Raw genomic sequence first — 18,239 nt, forward strand, 5'->3', positions numbered from 1 at the left:
AATGAGGAAAACGAACACTCTTGTCCGGCTCGTGTACCCAATTACGATTTGTGTAGCGTAAGACGTCATCCAAGTCAGATAACAAAATATGACTAAGGTTCATAAGTCACAAAATTGAAATTCCGATACCGTTAGTTTGGTCTAATTTCTCATAATTTTATAAAGCTAAAATCATAAAATAACAGTTTTTGTGATACTTTTTCTATTATATCGATGAAAATTTTCATTTTTTTTAAACACTGCTCTAAAGCTGTGTTTGCTTAATCTTGATGTGGCAGCAGCTCTCATCGTTTAATGCCGGAACGTGCATGCTTTGGACATTTACCCAGTGAAGGCGGAATTTTCATCGATATTGCGATTTGAAGTGAGTAATTTCGTTATAAAAGATTTAAATAATCCAAAGGCACTTTCACTTTAAATAAAACTTTTGTTTATCGCACTGTTATGTTTTATATCATTGATGTTTTCGTTTTGGATTTAGTGGCGTGGGTGGAGCGCACGATGGTGAAGAATTTTCTTTGTTATTTAAATTTACGGTGAAATCCATTTTCCCTCATTTGTTTAGTTTGAAAATTTATGTGATGAAATTTCATGTGGTATTGTTGTGGTGATGTTGTATTTCCACATTGATTTGTGAAGATCCAAACACTTTACATGTGGAAGTAGTGGGGGGAAGGAGTGTCCATAGGCGAATTTATGATTTCTCGCCCTTCTCCCGATCTAGTCCCATTTTCTTGACTTAATCACTCATTCCTCAAATTGGCTTAGCCCCAGCACCTGTGAAGACGCCTGTCAGTCACTCTTATGCTTGAACACTTTCTTGGTCATTTTTTTTTTATCACTCTTGGTAATTGATTTTGAACTGGTTCCTCCCTTTTGAGCAGGGTTGGTAAAAAAACCGGTTTTTTTGAAAAAAAACTGGGTTTTTTTGGTTTAAACCGGTTTATTTGTTTTAAATAGTATTAACATTAAAAACCCAATGAACTTACTCAAAAAATGTTAAATATGTTGTCCGCCGCGTGTTCTGGCTATGAGGCTGAAAGTACAAAAATTCTTGTTCAACAGCAGAATCGGAGTATGCCATGGTGATAATGTGGATGTGCCAGCAATTCAGCTTTATTAAACCAAACGCCCCGTCCCCGTTAATATTCCTGAGGAACTTTTAACATATAGGGAATATGCTGGAGATTGCAATTCACCAAAGTTTGCAACCTGACCACAGTTTATGACATTTTGAGGTACCCCCACAGCCAGAAGTTGCAAGGGTTAAGGTGCATCCTGTCAAAATGGGTCTTCAACAGCTGCTTTGCTGGTGTTGCAATGTGCATCTTGATAGAAGTTCTATCCACACACTGATGCTGTGGAAGTGCCGAAATGATGTGATTGCACAAAATAGATTGTACTGCTGGCCAAGTACAGCATCATCTACTTGCACATTTTGCACTTTTTTCTTTTGCGAAAGAAATGTCCATTGCTTCAGGAGTATCCATGTAAATTTTCAGGTCATTCCGATCAGTACTTATTGTATAGTTTTGGAATCAAAACTTAAATTATCACCCTGTATATAGCTGATTATTTTTTTTTAATTTGTTACTACTATACAGTAGAACCTTGATTAACTGGGCTTAACAGTGTGTGTGTGAAAGTATAAAAAAAACAACTATTGAATATATGAAGACTTGGAGATGTGCTACTTCTTATGGGAATGAAAATGTATGTGAGGTAATGTAACAACTAGTACACTAGTCTTTGTCCTTTAAGGACAGCTGGTGTCTTTATTGGATTATAGGACCACCTGCCCCTAGCATGATGGTGTCACTACTGTAGCTGCTTCTTTGTGAAGGGAAAAAGAAACCTTGTGAGATAATACACCACTACATTTAGATGTGTGATGCAATCCTTATTCATGAATTTGCTAAAGACAGAGCATCAGAATGTAGCCAAAGGTTAGAAAATGTTGTAAGAATGAGAAATTTTGGCTTTTATATATAACTTTAAATGACTAAGATACTTCATATGAAAAATATATACATATTCTGGCCACTTTTATGAGACTTTTTGAAAAAAACCACTTATAAAATCTTATGTCATTTAAAGATATACCGTCAGAATGTACCCCAAGGATATAAAATGAGGTAAAAATAAAACATTTTGGCTAATAATGAACAAATATGATATTTTTCAGGGAAAAAAAATGATATTTAGGCCACTTTTATCTGATTTTTTGAAAAAAACCAAAGTTTTTTTTTTAAAAAACCAGTTGGTTAAAACCAAGGTTTAAACCAACGTGGTTTAAACCAAACAACCCTGCTTTTGAGGTCACTCCCATGGTATGCTCACACATTCCCTGGGTCACTTTTTTTTTTTATCATACGTTGCCGAGGACTCTACAACCTATGACCCACGGATCACTGACTGATTCATTTCACATGTCAATTCCCAATATACGGTATACCATTTTGTCGCCAAATTTTCGTATGCACCAAAACAGCTATATGTTGCCAACATAATTCTTCCAAGTCCTAAAATATAGATGCCACCACTTTGTTTTTTTCGTGCCGTTTTTTCACGCTATTTTCTTTTTTTTCTGCGTTATGGCTGATCGTGTAGATTTAATGTATCTGCACTGCCTATAATATTTGTAGAGCAGAGAAGTGTTATCAACTTCAGTAAGAAGATGGGCCTTTTCAATCTTTTTTGGATATTTGGGCAGTAACCCTAGTGCATGGTGCCTTGCCATAGCCTTTCTGGTGGTCTGAGGTTGATATTTTCAGGGCAGGGGGCCGGCCCTATCAGTGAGGTGATTGTGAATTTGTTGGCAAAGCCGTTTGTGTGGCACGCCCATATGAAGTAAGGCCTACAAGTGTTTATTGATTAAATAGCAATTATTATTATTAATATATTGAATATGTATAATTTTTTTATTTCCACATGGTTTTTACTCATTTTTGGGTAACCCTGGGGCTAAAGCAAGTTTGGCGATGAAAAGTTGTATAATCCTGATATACCATATATTGGGAATTTACCGGTCTAATCACTCACATGCTTGCATATTGTTGTGATTGCTTACATGCTTGTACACATCCTATAGGCTTTCAGTCACTGACCGATTCATCGACTTGGTCCCTCATCCTCTAGCCTCTAGGTCAGTAGTTCACAAACCTTTTGAAGCGCAGCCCCTTTTTGACAAAAAACATACTGGGGCATTCTGATTTTTTTTGCCAGTAAACGTGCTGTCCCGAAAGCTTTTTTTAGAATGCTTGTTCCAATTTTAAGTAAGCGATATTGACTTCCAAAGATATTCAGTTTTTTTAATATGGGGGCCATTCAAGTATTACGTAAGCAGATTTTCATCCATTTTTTACCCCCCGTCAGAAAAATTTCTTCAGCAGCTTAGAATATTTCATATCTTCAAAAAGGGGTGGTTGATGACGTAACAACCTTCCAACCCCTTCCTTCCAACCTTGTCATCAAAAGTCTGCAAATCTGAAACCCCCTTCCCTCTCGATGCTGATGTAATACTTGAATGACCCCTATAATATAAATATCCACTTCGTTTTTTGATGTACTTGGTGTCCCTTATGCAAAACTGAAATGTAGCAAGGTGTATGGTCCTTGATTTTCATATAGGCCTACAGGGTGATTAAGAAACATCCGATTTCAAAATGATCCCTAGGGTCACTTGGAATTGACCGTAACATTTTTTTTCATGAAACATACACATACCCCCCTCCCTCCACTCTGTATATTCACATATTACTTATCATTCTATACTGTCTTTATTTTTTAAGAAATTAAAAACATGTTGCTCTTACGATCGTTTTTTTTTTTTTTCGCAAGGGCATTGCACCTTTATGATTTTGGCATGACGGAGCCGATATATTGATTATTGCACAGGTAGAATTTGATAAAATCACATTGCATGATACATGGTAATTAGCTCAGCTGAATAAAGTCATTCTTTAGTTCTGAATTTGAACATGAATTTTTTATTGGGAAGTTTTTATTTTTGAGAATCTCCGCGACCCTCCAGTTCACTGGAGTGAGTTTGCACACCACTGTTCACACAGAACAAGTGCAACTCGACAGCATAAATACATTAGGGCTGCACATAATGCAGATTCGTTAGAAATTCCATAGAGGAATATGTATGAAGTGCATGTATGGTTAAGTAGTAATAGTTGATTGACAGGACAGACACAAAAACCATGTTATCAGGCAAAGCTCAGTATCAGTCTGAAAGCTCAAGTTATCAGTACAGAGCTAGCTCTTCTTGGGATTGCCAAAATAAGAGAGGGTTTTAGGAAGGTGAGTTATTTTTTCTCTCTGGATTGGCACTATAAGTGTTAAATTGCCAAGTAAATATATCCAGCTATGTTTTATTTTTCTGTTAAGTAGGCCCTATGCATGTGCACCAGTTGGCCCGGTCTCGTATTATCTAATGAGCTTTGACTATTTGATTACTTACATTGGGACAGCTTTTTGAGCACTTGCTAGCTTGAAATTTATTTAACTACCTGACACATGTAAATAGGCCTTAATAGGTAAACTTATATTACACCTTTGATGCAGGGTTTAAGCTGGATAAAAAATTCCTTTGGCGAAAATGGAGGGAAAACTTCAGCATAATGCTGCAATGCTAATGTAATGATTGATGGTTGGATGTCTACTTGTTGTCTCCTGTACGCTTTTTTGCGAAAGTGGTTGTTACTTTTTTCGCATTCTACGATTTTCTTTTGAATTTTGCAAAAAATGCTACCGTAGCTTAAACCCTGCTTTGATGTAAAAAAATTATATATTGCCAAATTGTAGGTTTTGGCAGCATATTGGTTTTTTGCAAAATCGTATAGTATGGTCATTTGTCATGAATTCTTGCTCGCTTAAGTGAATTGCACGTTGCTTCCACCTAACATTTCATTGTTTTGTTTTTTTTGTGAACTTCAATTTTTTTTTCAATTCCAGAAGGAAAGGCATACTTGTGTTTATATTCTTGTCATTAAAAGAAAAGATCAAATTTGTGGTAAGTTCAACCGATATGACATTGATTCACTTATATTGTAGGTAAACTTTGTGTATTTCGATTTATTCGTTCATGACCCGCTACAATTTTTTTTCTTGATATTTTTAATCCAGTATATTTCACAATCTCTGAATGTTTAGTGTCATTTGAAAAAGGAAATAATGTGGCTTTTCATACAATCGTAACTATTTTCATTCATTATTTTATTGTGAGTGTTTTAATAATATGAAATTTTTGGCATTCTTTTTCACATTCTGAACATTTGCTGCTTCAGTAATACTGGTACTGGGTTCCCAGCAATCTGGAAAGTCAGAAATAAAAAATGGTCAGGTAAAATGAAAAATATCTGTCAAAAGTTGGGAAAATGCGCAAATATCTGTGTAGGTACCAATGTTTCCAATTTACCCATAAGCCTTCCAATTTTTGGTCTTTTTAAAAAGTTCTTAAAATCCTCAAATTGTGTTTTGCACAATGCGAAATCCCTAAAGAAGAGCCTTCTGTCCTTGTAATCCTAGACTTTTCAAAGCAGAATAAGCCGGAAACTGGGGCATACATTGCAGAACAATTTAGAAGAATTTTTAGAAAACTGTAGAAAACATTATTTCATGTATTTTTGCTGCAGAACATTTTTCCAGTCAGCTGAAGGCTCATTGCAAAACAATGCAAAACATTCTGCTTTGAGGCCTATGGTGACCCGTTTCTTCCACAAAAATAGGGGAAATTGGAGGTTAAAAAAACTAGAAATTGTAAATTATTGCCAAAAATGAATGAAATTTTAAATTATTGCTAAAACCTCCCTGAATGGTGGGAAACGGAGTGCAGTTACGAATAACAAAAATTCAAGTGGGTTTTGTATAAAATATATGGGGAAAACAGGGCATCTTTAAAAAAAATGTCGGAATGGTCAATAAATTCAAATTCACTTCATCTACACATGTGCACAAATTGAATAGTTGCGGAAACGAGTTGTGTATAGTCCCTCTATGTTGTACATGCTCAGCCTGTGGCCCGCAGGGTAAATGTGGCTCTCGACCTCATATTTAATTTTGTAAAAATGAATTTATCAGCAGGGTATGAAAAAATCATGACTTTTTTTTCATTTGAATCATGTTTTTATTAAAGTTGACTGCTTATTAATTAAAACAAATCTTGTTAATCATTAAGAATTGGTATTTTCATATCGCCTGTTTTTTTTCCTCCGAATCTCTCGAATTTAATTCAGCATTAATGAATAAACCATGAACAAACTACAAGCAAAAAATGTGATAAAAAATCTGTTTATGTAGCATGAAAAGTCGTTTGGCCTGAAGCAAGTTCATGGATTATATCGCATATAGCTTACCCCCGGAGGTAGTAAATTGTAACACAATTGACACGTTTAAAAAGAAATACGATAAACATGTTGGTGTAAATCGAGAAGCTATCCATTCTTAGAATAAGACAACCATAATATTCTTTATGGGCATTGTATAATATTTTATCATGTGTATATATTGTTCATAATTTTTGCTAATTGTATTTTTAATTGGGTTTGCTGTATTTTTTAAATATATGACATCCATATTTTTATGGGCATCTTTTTATCAGCCACCTCATTGGGCATTTTGCCTATTGTGGCTTTGTATTTGTATATGGTGCAGGAATTTCAATTCACTTGATGTACAACCAAAGAACCATTCGGCATCAACTAAATAAACAAATTCTATTGACAAGGTTGTTTCTAGCACAATTGGTGAATGTGTTTCTAATTTGCACGATGTTGCTTAATAGTTTATCCATTTTATTCTTTCACAGATTAAATGAGTTTTTGTTTAAAAGTGAGCAAAACTCAAAACTCTAATACGAAAAGTTAAAAGCTCAGCTATATTTATATTTGTACAACATCTAGTAATTAAGGCATAGGTTTCAAGGCTTTATACAAAAAAAATGATTTCTTTTTTTTATCAGGAAAACCCTAGTGTCACATTGTAGTGCATTGAAAATACTTAGTGCAGTTATATCTAAGCATCAAGTTCAACTCCCTATATTTTTCTGCAAGTTTTTCCATGCACAAAATCCAGAAATAGAGCAGTTTTCTTTCTGGGGGTTAAGTTCGAGTCTGTATTTACCAAAGATCTTCTATACCCATTTTAATTTAAAACTTCACCACATATCAATAACACGCATACCAGTTCACTTTTACTGCAATATCACTGAAGTTATGTGAAGAAAAAAGAAAATTTTAAATTTTTGTGATTTAAATCAATGATTGTTTTGGGGCTGTTCAAGTATTACGTCATCATCGATTGAAGGGAGGAGATTTTCGATTTAATGACGGGGGGGGGGGTTGGATAATGCTTACGTTTCCCCAAAGCAGAATGTGCCGAAATCTGCAACGTACGTCGCAGAATAATTACCGCTATTGCAGGACTATTAGGAAGAATTTTAAGAAAAAGTGTAAAAAACACTATTGCATGACTAAAACACTATGGGAACTTTTAGCGCAGAACAATTTCCAGTCAGCCGAGGGCTCGTCGCAGAACAGCTAAACATTCTGCTTTGGGACTTACGTCATCAATCACCCTTTATGAAAATGTGAAATATTTTTAATGGCATCTTACTCTAGTGATCTCTAAATTTTTCGCGGATCCAAGTGATCTGAAAATGTGTCTGGGCCACTTAAGTGCTCTGGAACTGTGCCACGCATCACTTAAGTGATCTGTAATTATATGTCACAGATCACTTAAATAATCTGAGAATGTGCCACGGGTAACATTAATGATGTAGAACTGCACTGGGGGCCACTTAAGTGCTTTAAAACTATGTCACATGTCACTCAAAGGATCTCTAAATGTGTCACAGATCGCTTAAGTGTTCTGAAACTGTGTCCCGGGTCATTTACAAGTGATCTGTAAATATTCCATGGACTACGTAAATGTTTTGGAATTGTACCACGGGACACTTAAGCGATCTGTAAATGTGTCGCTTAGTTCATTTTTACAAAATTATGTTTGAGGAGGGCAGGCTGCATCAGATAACCCCCAGGCCATATTTGGTCCGCGGGCCAAGGGCCTTTATGCGATTTATCATTATATGGCTTAGAGGGGGTGGGTCACAATGAATTTATTAAAGGTAAATTTTGAGTTCATAGTATTTAATAACATTGAAATTAACAGAAATTGATTATAATTACATGTAAAGGTATATTTTCTTCCGAAATTTCAATTGAAAAAAAAAATGCATTAAAAAATAAATTTTTGATTGCGTGGGAGGGAGCACGAGGTTCCTCTCTCACCCCCACCCCGTACGTCTCTAATCGCACCAATATGCATTAGGATTCAAAGGGGCAGAGCTGATGACGAAATTTTGCTACTGGGGGGGGGGGATAAAAATGGCTAAAAATTTGCTTACGTAATACTTCAACTGTCCCTTTTTAAAAAAATCAAGTGATTTACATTGAGCTGATTTAAATCTGCGTATCCTGCTTAGCAGCACATCATCAGATACTTAAAGACCCGCAGCCTATTTGCAAATCAGTTAAGTTTCCTGCGGCACTTTCCCAAATCACTTAAGTTACTTGCAGTACATTCTGAGATCACTTAAATGACTCTCTGAACATTTACAGACCACTTAAATAACTTGGGTACGCCCTGTTGCACATGTTAAAATCACTATAGTGGCCAGCGGCTCATTTATAGATCACTTATGTGGCCCGTGACACAATTTCAAACCATTGAAGTGGCTCCCACTCTTCAAAAGGTTTAGTACCCTTGCTCTGTGCATTCCTTAAAAATCCCTGTTTTTCCCCTTTTATTTACATGGCAAAATACAGATTTTTTTTGTTGGAAATCTGTGCCTGTGTGACACCCATTGTGTCAAAACACATTAGAAATTATGGTCTTCCCATTTATTTGAATTTTTCATTGGTTTCCTTTGAATGCACGTGACATCCTGATTTCATCAGAGCTTGACAAGTAAAAAAATAGGTGCCAGCAAAATTTCTTGGGAGCCAAATTCATTTTTTATGAGAATAACTCAAATATTTTTTTTAGGACTTAGCAACCCCTTTCCTTGTTGGTAGACACTAACAAACTTCTATTGTCTTTGCATTATAATTTAGTAATCACAAATATAAAATATTAGGCACCAATCTTAATTTTTTAGCATCCGTAGCAACCTGGCACCTTTGATTTTTGATGCAGTTGATTTCATGCACTTGATTTTAATTAAAATTTGTAGCATTAAACTTACTCCTCTATCGCTATCTTTAAAATATTGTAGTTCCTAGAGTAAAATTGTCATGCCAAACTTTTTCAAAGGGTATCGTTCTCAACTGGGTTCAAATAAGTAAGTGTAAATTTGTCTGACATGGATAAAAACATTTTCATTTTGATTATGTATTAATTTATTTGGAAACTAATAAAATTTGTCCAATTACTTTAAGATCAGCTTTCGCATGTATATTCAGTGTTCAAGTTTATGAGTATTTCAAATTGTTATTTTGAGTAGAACTTTCTTTTTCCAGGTATATAATACAAAATGGCTATTTCAGCTGAAGGACCACGTTCTCATAAACGCTCTTCAGATAATGTCTTTCAAGATAGGAGCAAACCACAAGAAATCAGAACCAGTAACATCACTGCTGCAAAAGCAGTGGCAGATGCCTTGCGAACAAGTTTGGGCCCAAAGGGCATGGATAAAATGATTCAGGCTGCTAATGGTGATGTCACCATAACCAATGATGGTGCCACCATCCTTAAAGAAATGAAAGTTCTGCATCCAGCTGCAAAAATGTTGGTGGAGTTATCGAAAGCCCAAGATGTCGAAGCCGGAGATGGGACGACAACTGTTGTGGTCATTGCTGGGAGCCTGCTGGGTAGTGCCGCGAGCCTGATGGAGAAGGGTATACATCCTAATGTGCTGTCAAGGGGATATCAGGTAGCTGCTGAGAAAGCAGTCGAGATCTTGAATGAAATGGCAGTTCCAGTTGATCTGAGTGATCAGAAAAGTTTGCTAAAGAGTGCTACTACTGCTCTATCTTCTAAAGTAGTGTCTCAATATTCAGATATTTTGGCCCCGATTGCTGTTGATGCAGTCACTAAAGTGATAAATCCAGTCACTGATAACAATGTTGATCTCCGGGATATAAAGGTAGTTAAAAAGCTAGGTGGAACAGTCGAAGATACACAGATGATTGAGGGTATGTTATTCAGTCAGAAAAGTGCTGGAACAAATTCTGTAAGCAAAGCTGAAAAGGCCAAAATTGGACTGATACAGTTCTGCATCTCGCCACCAAAAACTGACATGGAGCACCAAGTCATTGTTTCTGACTATTCTCAGATGGACAGAATCCTGCGAGAAGAAAGAGCCTACATCCTGAATATTGTGAAGCAAATCAAAAAAGCTGGTTGTACAGTTCTGTTGATTCAGAAGTCAATTCTGAGAGATGCTGTTAGCGACTTGGCATTGCATTACCTGTCAAAGATGAAGATTATGGTCGTGAAAGATATCGAAAGGGAAGATATTGATTTTGTTTGCAAAAGTCTCAATTGCAAGCCAGTTGCTAGTTTGGATCATTTCACTCCTGATGCTCTGGGTTATGCTGATTTGGTAGAAGAGATCAGTGAAGGGGGTGCTAAGTTCGTGAAAATCACTGGTGTTGCAAATCCTGGGAAAACCGCCTCCATATTTTTGAGAGGATCTAACAACCTGGTTCTTGAAGAAGCTGATAGATCTTTGCATGATGCATTGTGTGTGATTCGTTGTCTTGTAAAAAATCGGGCATTGATTCCTGGCGGTGGAGCACCTGAAATCGAACTTGCTATGCGCCTGTCTGAATATTCACGTACATTGAGCGGAACTATAGCATATTGTGTCAGAGCCTTTGCCGAAGCCCTAGAGGTTATTCCTTATACGTTGGCAGAAAATGCTGGCTTGAGCGCTGTTTCAACTGTCACCGAGCTGCGAAACCGTCATGCTAAGGGAGAGAAAAGTGCTGGCATTAATGTCAAGAAAGGTTCTGTCACCAATATCGTGGAAGAGAACATCGTGCAACCTCTACTTGTTTCAACAAGTGCTATTACATTAGCTACTGAAACTGTGAGAAGCATCCTCAAGATAGATGATATAGTGAATACTCTAGGCTAAAACTGTCAAGCAGTTAATAATTCTGTTATTTGTGATGATGAAGACTCTTTTTTTTCTTCTATCTGTCATTAATATTCGTGAATCGATATTTTGCAGGTTTTTTTCGCTAAATTGAAACCTTCGATTTGCTGTTTATTTGAATAACAAAAGTTCTGTCTCTCAATGTGTAATGATGCATTTAATAAATAATTTGAGCCTGTTCAGTAGTTTGAGTTTAATATTTTCTCGCAAGTAATTCTATGAACACTTCAGTGCACGGTTTTATACCTAGTATAAATAGATGGTTAGGGTTTTTTCAAGCTATTAAATATATATAAATCAGTTTTTTAATATCTTGTCTGCTTTGAGGAGAAGAGAAAACTGCATACACCACTGATTCTTTCAGTATGGATGTTGGCAAAGCTGGCTGACTCGCCTTATTATTTTATGCAGTGGCCTAGCTAGATTTTGGTCACGGGGAGAGCGAAATTCGGGAAGGTGCCATTTTTTGTTCCTGCTTTAGGAGCAAACATAAAATTATGCATTAGTAGAAAAACAATTTTCAATTTAAAAAATCAAATTTATTTTGTTTTCAGTTGATGTTAATTTCTCAAATTAAGTTACTTTTCAATTTATTAATTTATTTTAATTTTTAATTGATTTAAAAAAATATAAATTCTATTTTATGTTGTGTGTACTTATGCAAATGCAAACACCAAAAACAACTGGGAAATCACCCTTATTGGTTATTGGAAAAAAATTCAAAATATAAAAACAATAGGAGAATAAAATAGAAAAATATATATACTCTTTCTCTCTGAATATGTCTATATATACTCTTTTCTGAAAGTACAGAAAAAACTTCATGCTTCTATGATATATTCTTCATGCTTTGATCATGTTACTCTTATCGTAACCACATATACACTACTGCTACTCAATCGTACATGTACTTCCAAGACTTTTCCCTTTTAGAATTTCTAACAAATTGGTGCATGCCGGAAAGTTCTATCTTATACATGACCATAACATAACTGTCATAGTTATGTGTGGTTTGTGTTCGAGAAGTTTGTCATCTGTGTTAAGACCGCCAAGCTGCGCCATGCGCCAAAACCCTCCCACTGCGTGGGAGTAGAGGAGAGTTGCTGCCTTAGCACGAGAGAAAGAGCACGGGCCTTCCGTCGCTCTCTTGAGTAATGTTCTAATAGCATAAGAATAAAGTTGTTTAAGTTTTCAAAGCCTTCTTCAGATACAGTCCACTTGCTTGAGCAGAGTCTAAACATTTTGGTCAACATCTTCGCCGGAGAATTAAAATTAAGATGGACCAGACAACACTCAACCGCACTCGCGGTGCGATCAAAAGGAGGATTACACGAGTCCAGTCGGTATTACAAAACATCGATGAATCGAGTGAAGAAACTGATGTAGTGCTGTTACAACAATTAGTGAAAATTGAGGACATTCGAACGAGCATCGATGAACTCTTAGAGGGATACGCCGCCTTGCCAGCGGACGCACAACTAGATGATGCCTTCGACCAAATCGAGGAGATGGAGGCGAACGTAGACGCATTAGAGGTACGTTCAAAATGCTTAGTTTCAAAACTAAAAATCAAATCGGAAGATAATCAGGTCGCTCAACCTGCAACCGTAAAATTGCCGGAGATTCCTTTGCCGAGTTTTTCGGGAAATCCGGAAGAGTGGAGCTCATTCAAATCGGAGTTCAAATCTTTAATTATAGACAATGAATCATTGAATGAAGCTCATAAACTTCATTATCTTCGAGCCTCGTTAAGAGGGGAAGCGAAACTTGTCGAAACGATCGACGATACCTTCGACTCGCTTTTCGGAGAATTAGAGAAGCGATTTGAGAACAAAAGGTTCATCGCTGACACACATATCAACGCTATTCTTAACCTTGAGAAAATACATCATGAATCTGCTAAAGAGCTTCGAAAAATGGTGAATACTATCCTGAGACATCTCAGAGGGCTCAAACTTGTAAACCTTGAGATGAATAAGCTAACTGAGATACTGCTTGTTAATGCTATTTTGCCTAAGCTAGACCGTGAGTCACGCAAGCAGTACGAAATGTCGCTGAAAAACACGGAATTTCCCGAATGGGAAGAGTTTGTTGACTTTTTGCAAAGAAGGTGCCAAGTGCTTGAAAATACTCAACGAGTTTCCTACGCAAAATCTAAATTCGATGCATTTTCAAAACCTAAAAGTCTGATAGCCAAAGCGAATGCAAAGCAAAATTCCTGCCCCATTTGTGGAGAGAATCATCCAATTTATAAGTGTAGAACTTTTCATAGCCTTTCTATTGAAGAGAGAATATACGAAGTAAAAAATAAAAAACTGTGTTTTAACTGTCTGGAATCCCATAGAGTAGTCGAGTGCGGCAGCGATAAGAGATGCCGTATGTGTGGGAAGAAGCATCATTCGTTAATCCATAGAGAGAATGCACAACCACAAAAACCAAAACAAAATGAGTCCCCCACTGAAAGAAAAGAAATCGGGGCTTGTGAGACCAAGAAAGAGAAAACGACAGACTCGTGTGCCGCATCTTCCAGTGTTGACAATTGCTTACATTCGAGCGAGAAAAGGGGATGCGTTCTGTTGTCAACAGCAATAGTTTACATCCAGAGGCCAGCTGGTGGGATGTTTCCAATACGCGCTTTACTCGACGCCGGCTCTCAAGTCAGTTTTGTCAGCAATGAGGTGGCAGACTCTTTACGACTTCGGAGAGACACTGTAAACGTTCCTATTGCAGGACTGAATGACTCTATTCTGAACATAAAGAAAAAAGTAACAACGCTAACCGCGAAGGGGACTATAGTAAAAAACTCGATCTTTTAGTTGTTCCCAAGATAACAGATTTAACGCCGTCAAAGCGTTTGGATTTGACCTGCGTTGAACTTCCTAGAAACTTGAGTTACGCGGATCCTAACTTCAATATTCCGCAAAAAATAGACGCATTGTTGGGTGCAGAAATATTTTACGAGTTATTGGAGAACAACCAAATAAAATTGAAAAATGAGCCTATCATACTTCAAGCATCTGTGTTTGGTTGGATAGTAACAGGGACATTCCAGAATGCGGTAACCTACAACAATCTTCATTGCCATTTAACGAGTTATCGGGATGAGGTTGAAAAGGGTTTGGCGAAGTTCTGGGAACTGGAGTCAATCGGGATAATGGACGATCCTAAATTCAAGGAAACCGACGAGGCCAAACAGTTGTTTGACAAAACAGTCTGTTTCAAAGACGGACGATATGAGGTTAGCCTACCATGGAAGAGAGATTGGATAGAGCTAAATGATAACTTTAGTGTCGCAGAGAAACGATTACAGAGCCTTCTCAAGAGAATGCGGTACGATCCGACTATGTTTGCTCAGTATCGTGAAGTACTAGACAATTACTTAGATCAAGGGATTATAGAGAAAGTACCAGACGCGGAAAACACTGATGGAAAACCAGTATATTACTTGCCACATCAAGCAGTATTTCGAGCAGAAAGCGTCACGACAAAAATGAGAATTGTATTCGATGCAAGCTCTCACAAACCAGGTGAACTGTCCTTGAATGACTGCCTTTGGACAGGTGTAAACTTAAACCCGAACATTTTTCATTTGTTGACGTACTTTCGTCTCAACAAAATCGCGTTTCTTGCAGATGTCGAAAAAGCATTTCTACAGATTTCTCTTGCGGAAAAAGAAAGAGATGCAGTGAGGTTTCTATTCACCAATGCAAGGTGCATCAACGATCATGCCAACGTGCAAGAGTTTCGATTCAAAAGAGTATTATTCGGCGTCAATGCCAGCCCATTCTTACTTGCTGCTACGATCAAAACACACATAGAAAAACAACGTGACAATTATCCAGTTGCAACTCAAGTGCTCGACACCTGTGTTTACGTCGATGATCTAGTGGCTGGAGAAGACAGCGTGGCAGAAGTATTGCGAGTCTCTCGTGAAACTAGAGAGATCATGAGAGGTGCCAACATGAATCTTCGTAAATGGATATCTAACGATCCTAGGCTGATTCATCTATGGAAGAAAGAGGGATTTGACGTCCATCCTCAGCATACAGACGGCATCAACATGCACAAGGTTTTGGGATTGTCATGGGATGCTTCTCATGATTATCTAGCCATGGATATCATGGACCTTGTGGAATTCCTGAAACAAAACAAAAATACGAAACGCTTCTTATTGCGAACAGCAGGTAGAATCTTCGACCCCATTGGACTTCTTACCCCCTACACGATTAGGCTGAAGTGTTTATTCCAAGAACTGTGGCTTCGAAAATTGCTATGGGACGATGAGCTTCCAGCGGATGTCAAGGAGAAATGGATTCAGTGGTGTTCGGAACTTCCCCGCCTATCCGAACTACAAGTGCCGAGGGTCATTCTCGATCTTTCTGAAGATGACTCGAATGAAATAGAGATTCATTGTTTTTCAGATGCCAGTCAAAGAGCCTACGGAGCAGCGGCGTACCTCAGAGTCCGGTTCAGGGACCATATTTCTGTGAACCTGATTGCTTCCAAAAGCAGAGTTGCGCCACTGAAGAACCTTTCTCTACCGAGGTTGGAGTTACTCGGAGCACTACTCGCGGCAAGATTGACCTGCGAGATTGAGAAAGTCGTGAGAAGGAAAAGACCTTGTAAGACCTACTTCTATTCCGATTCACAGATCGTGTTGCTGTGGATAAAGGGTTCAGTAAAAAGATGGAAACCATTCGTCGCAAACAGTGTGAACGAAATCCAAACTTTGACAGAAAAAAACTGTTGGTTCCACTGCCCTGGGAAAGACAACCCAGCCGATTTGGTTACCAGAGGCATCAGTGCTGACGCTCTTTTGCACAGTGACAGATGGTGGACCGGGCCGAGATTCTTGATGAGAGAAGAGCTTGCTTATGAGGACTCACCACCTGTGGTTACCGAACTGTTTGAAAGTGAGTACTCCAAAGAACTCAAAAAAAATTCGAACAGTAATTTTGAGGACACTAACTTGTCTTTGACTCTAACTACCAAGAGTTCTCTCATTGAATATATCTTAAAAATTAACAGTAGTTACGTCACAATATTACGTATATTGAGTTTTGTATTAAGATTTGCCTATAATTTGAGATCTTGTGAAAAACGTGCAGGTAACTTAATGAGACAGGAAATACAATTTTCTGAAAATCTCCTGATAAAAATCATTCAAAGGTTGGAGTTTAAGGAAGAAATCGAAAGGCTTAAGAGGGGAGAGGCTCTAAAGGGTAACTCCAAGTTAGCTTCCTTGAACTGTTTCTTGGATGATGATGGTATTTTGAGAGTTGGTGGAAGACTTCAGAATTCCGATCTAAATACCAACAGTAAATTTCCCATGTTATTGCCATCTAACCATCCTCTCACCATGATCATATTGAGATACTACCATTTAAAGTATTTGCATATTGGTGCACAGTCGTTATTATATCATGTGAGACAAAAGTTTTGGCCAATCAATGGTAGAAATCTTTGTAGGAAGTTAGTACATGAGTGTCTTATTTGTTTCAAAAACAAACCTGTCCTGCAAAGTCAACTTATGGGTAGTTTGCCAAGAGAATGTGTGGTTCAAAACTATCCCTTCAATACCACGGGCATTGATTTTTGTGGGCCGTTCTATGTGAAATTCAAAAACCAAAGAAAGGGGGTGCTGAACAAAGTGTACGTTTCAGTATTCGTGTGTTTTTGCACCAAAGCCATCCATTTAGATTTTGTAACTGATTTAACATCCCAATCATTCATAGCCAGCTTGAAACGTTTTTTCAGTAGGAGAGGAAAATGCTCCACAATTTTCACTGATAACGCCAAAAACTTTGTGGGCGCAAATGCTGAACTGAAACATCTCATGAAAAATCCCGATGAGGCATTATCCACTTACCTAACAAACGAGAAAATTGACTGGAGGTTCATTCCCCCCAGATCACCCAATTTCGGGGGCCTTTGGGAGGCAGGTGTGAAGTCATTCAAATTTCACCTGAAGAGAATTGTTGGCAATGCAAACCTTACCCTCGAAGAATTTCTTACTATCATCTCAGAAATTGAAGGGGTTCTCAACTCAAGGCCACTAACACCTTTGTCCTCAGAATTTGACAACTTTGAGACCTTAACTCCAGGTCATTTTCTGATTGGTCGACCCATAACTTCAATTCCTGAGCCTCAACTTATCAATATCAATGAGAATAGACTCAGCAGATGGCAGAGGGTAACAAAATTTTCCCAACAAATTTGGAAACTTTGGAAACGAGATTACCTTAATAGCCTACAAGAACGGAACAAGTGGAGGTTCGCAAAGGACAATGTAAAGATCGGTTCACTTGTACTGTTAAAAGATGACAATTTACCAAGCACTCAATGGAGTACTGCCAGGATCACCGACGTGTTCCATGGCAACGAAGGAAAGATAAGAGTTGTAAATATACGTTTGCCCAGTGGCAAAATTTTGAAAAGAAGTGTGCGAAATATTTGTGTTTTACCTATTGAGTAAGAATTATTTTTGCATTTGTGTATAACATGTTCTAATGTATTTATATTGTATATTCATTTCATTCACTTATTCAGGACATTAATTTTTATTGCGTTATTCATTCTATTTTGAAAATTTTTGTATTGTATGTATTGTATAATTGAAATTATGTAATTTCAATCGGCGGGAGTGTTAAGACCGCCAAGCTGCGCCATGCGCCAAAACCCTCCCACTGCGTGGGAGTAGAGGAGAGTTGCTGCCTTAGCACGAGAGAAAGAGCACGGGCCTTCCGTCGCTCTCTTGAGTAATGTTCTAATAGCATAAGAATAAAGTTGTTTAAGTTTTCAAAGCCTTCTTTAGATACAGTCCACTTGCTTGAGCAGAGTCTAAACAATCTGTTTTCCCTATTAGAAGTAAAAACTGGCTGAAGTTTGTGTTATGCAAATACCACAATGAAAGCCTCCAGCTCTGCAGGAAAACTTGTCAAACAAAAGATCGGTCAGCATTCGTACCATGAAATTGGAAAAATGAAAAAAACGCTCCAATCAACCACCATTTTGCCGCTAGTGGGGGTTCAAACTGGAATTATCACTATATGAATCCATCATGATGCCCAGC

The 18,239-nt window shown here is 37.6% G+C and overlaps 2 protein-coding genes across 5 annotated transcripts; both read left to right on the plus strand.

Moving 5' to 3' along the window:
- The first annotated feature begins 271 nt into the window (after nucleotides 1–271).
- Nucleotides 272–11,349, plus strand: CCT4 (chaperonin containing TCP1 subunit 4). 4 transcript variants are annotated; one of them, XM_089242823.1, is made up of 3 exons: nucleotides 272–364; nucleotides 4,963–5,020; nucleotides 9,509–11,349. In XM_089242823.1, the coding sequence occupies exon 3, from the start codon at nucleotides 9,539–9,541 to the stop codon at nucleotides 11,144–11,146; it is 1,608 nt and encodes a 535-aa protein (XP_089098949.1). In that variant the 5' UTR covers nucleotides 272–364; nucleotides 4,963–5,020; nucleotides 9,509–9,538; the 3' UTR covers nucleotides 11,147–11,349. The 4 variants fall into 4 exon arrangements, with proteins under 4 accessions (XP_089098949.1, XP_089098948.1, XP_089098951.1 ...); XM_089242822.1 differs by having other exon boundaries at nucleotides 9,525–11,349; XM_089242825.1 differs by lacking the exon at nucleotides 4,963–5,020 and having other exon boundaries at nucleotides 277–364.
- Nucleotides 11,350–12,444: 1,095 nt separating this feature from the next.
- Nucleotides 12,445–17,642, plus strand: LOC149075466 (uncharacterized). The gene is made up of 4 exons (XM_089245430.1): nucleotides 12,445–13,192; nucleotides 13,927–16,080; nucleotides 16,276–16,485; nucleotides 16,903–17,642. The coding sequence occupies exons 1-4, from the start codon at nucleotides 12,445–12,447 to the stop codon at nucleotides 17,640–17,642; spliced, it is 3,852 nt and encodes a 1,283-aa protein (XP_089101556.1).
- Nucleotides 17,643–18,239: the final 597 nt, after the last annotated feature.

Source organism: Pholcus phalangioides, unplaced genomic scaffold, assembly GCF_987345545.1.
Source record: "Pholcus phalangioides strain wild (caught in Gottingen) unplaced genomic scaffold, Ppha-v1.0 ptg000015l_1, whole genome shotgun sequence".
Classification (NCBI taxonomy): Eukaryota; Metazoa; Arthropoda; class Arachnida; order Araneae; family Pholcidae; genus Pholcus; species Pholcus phalangioides.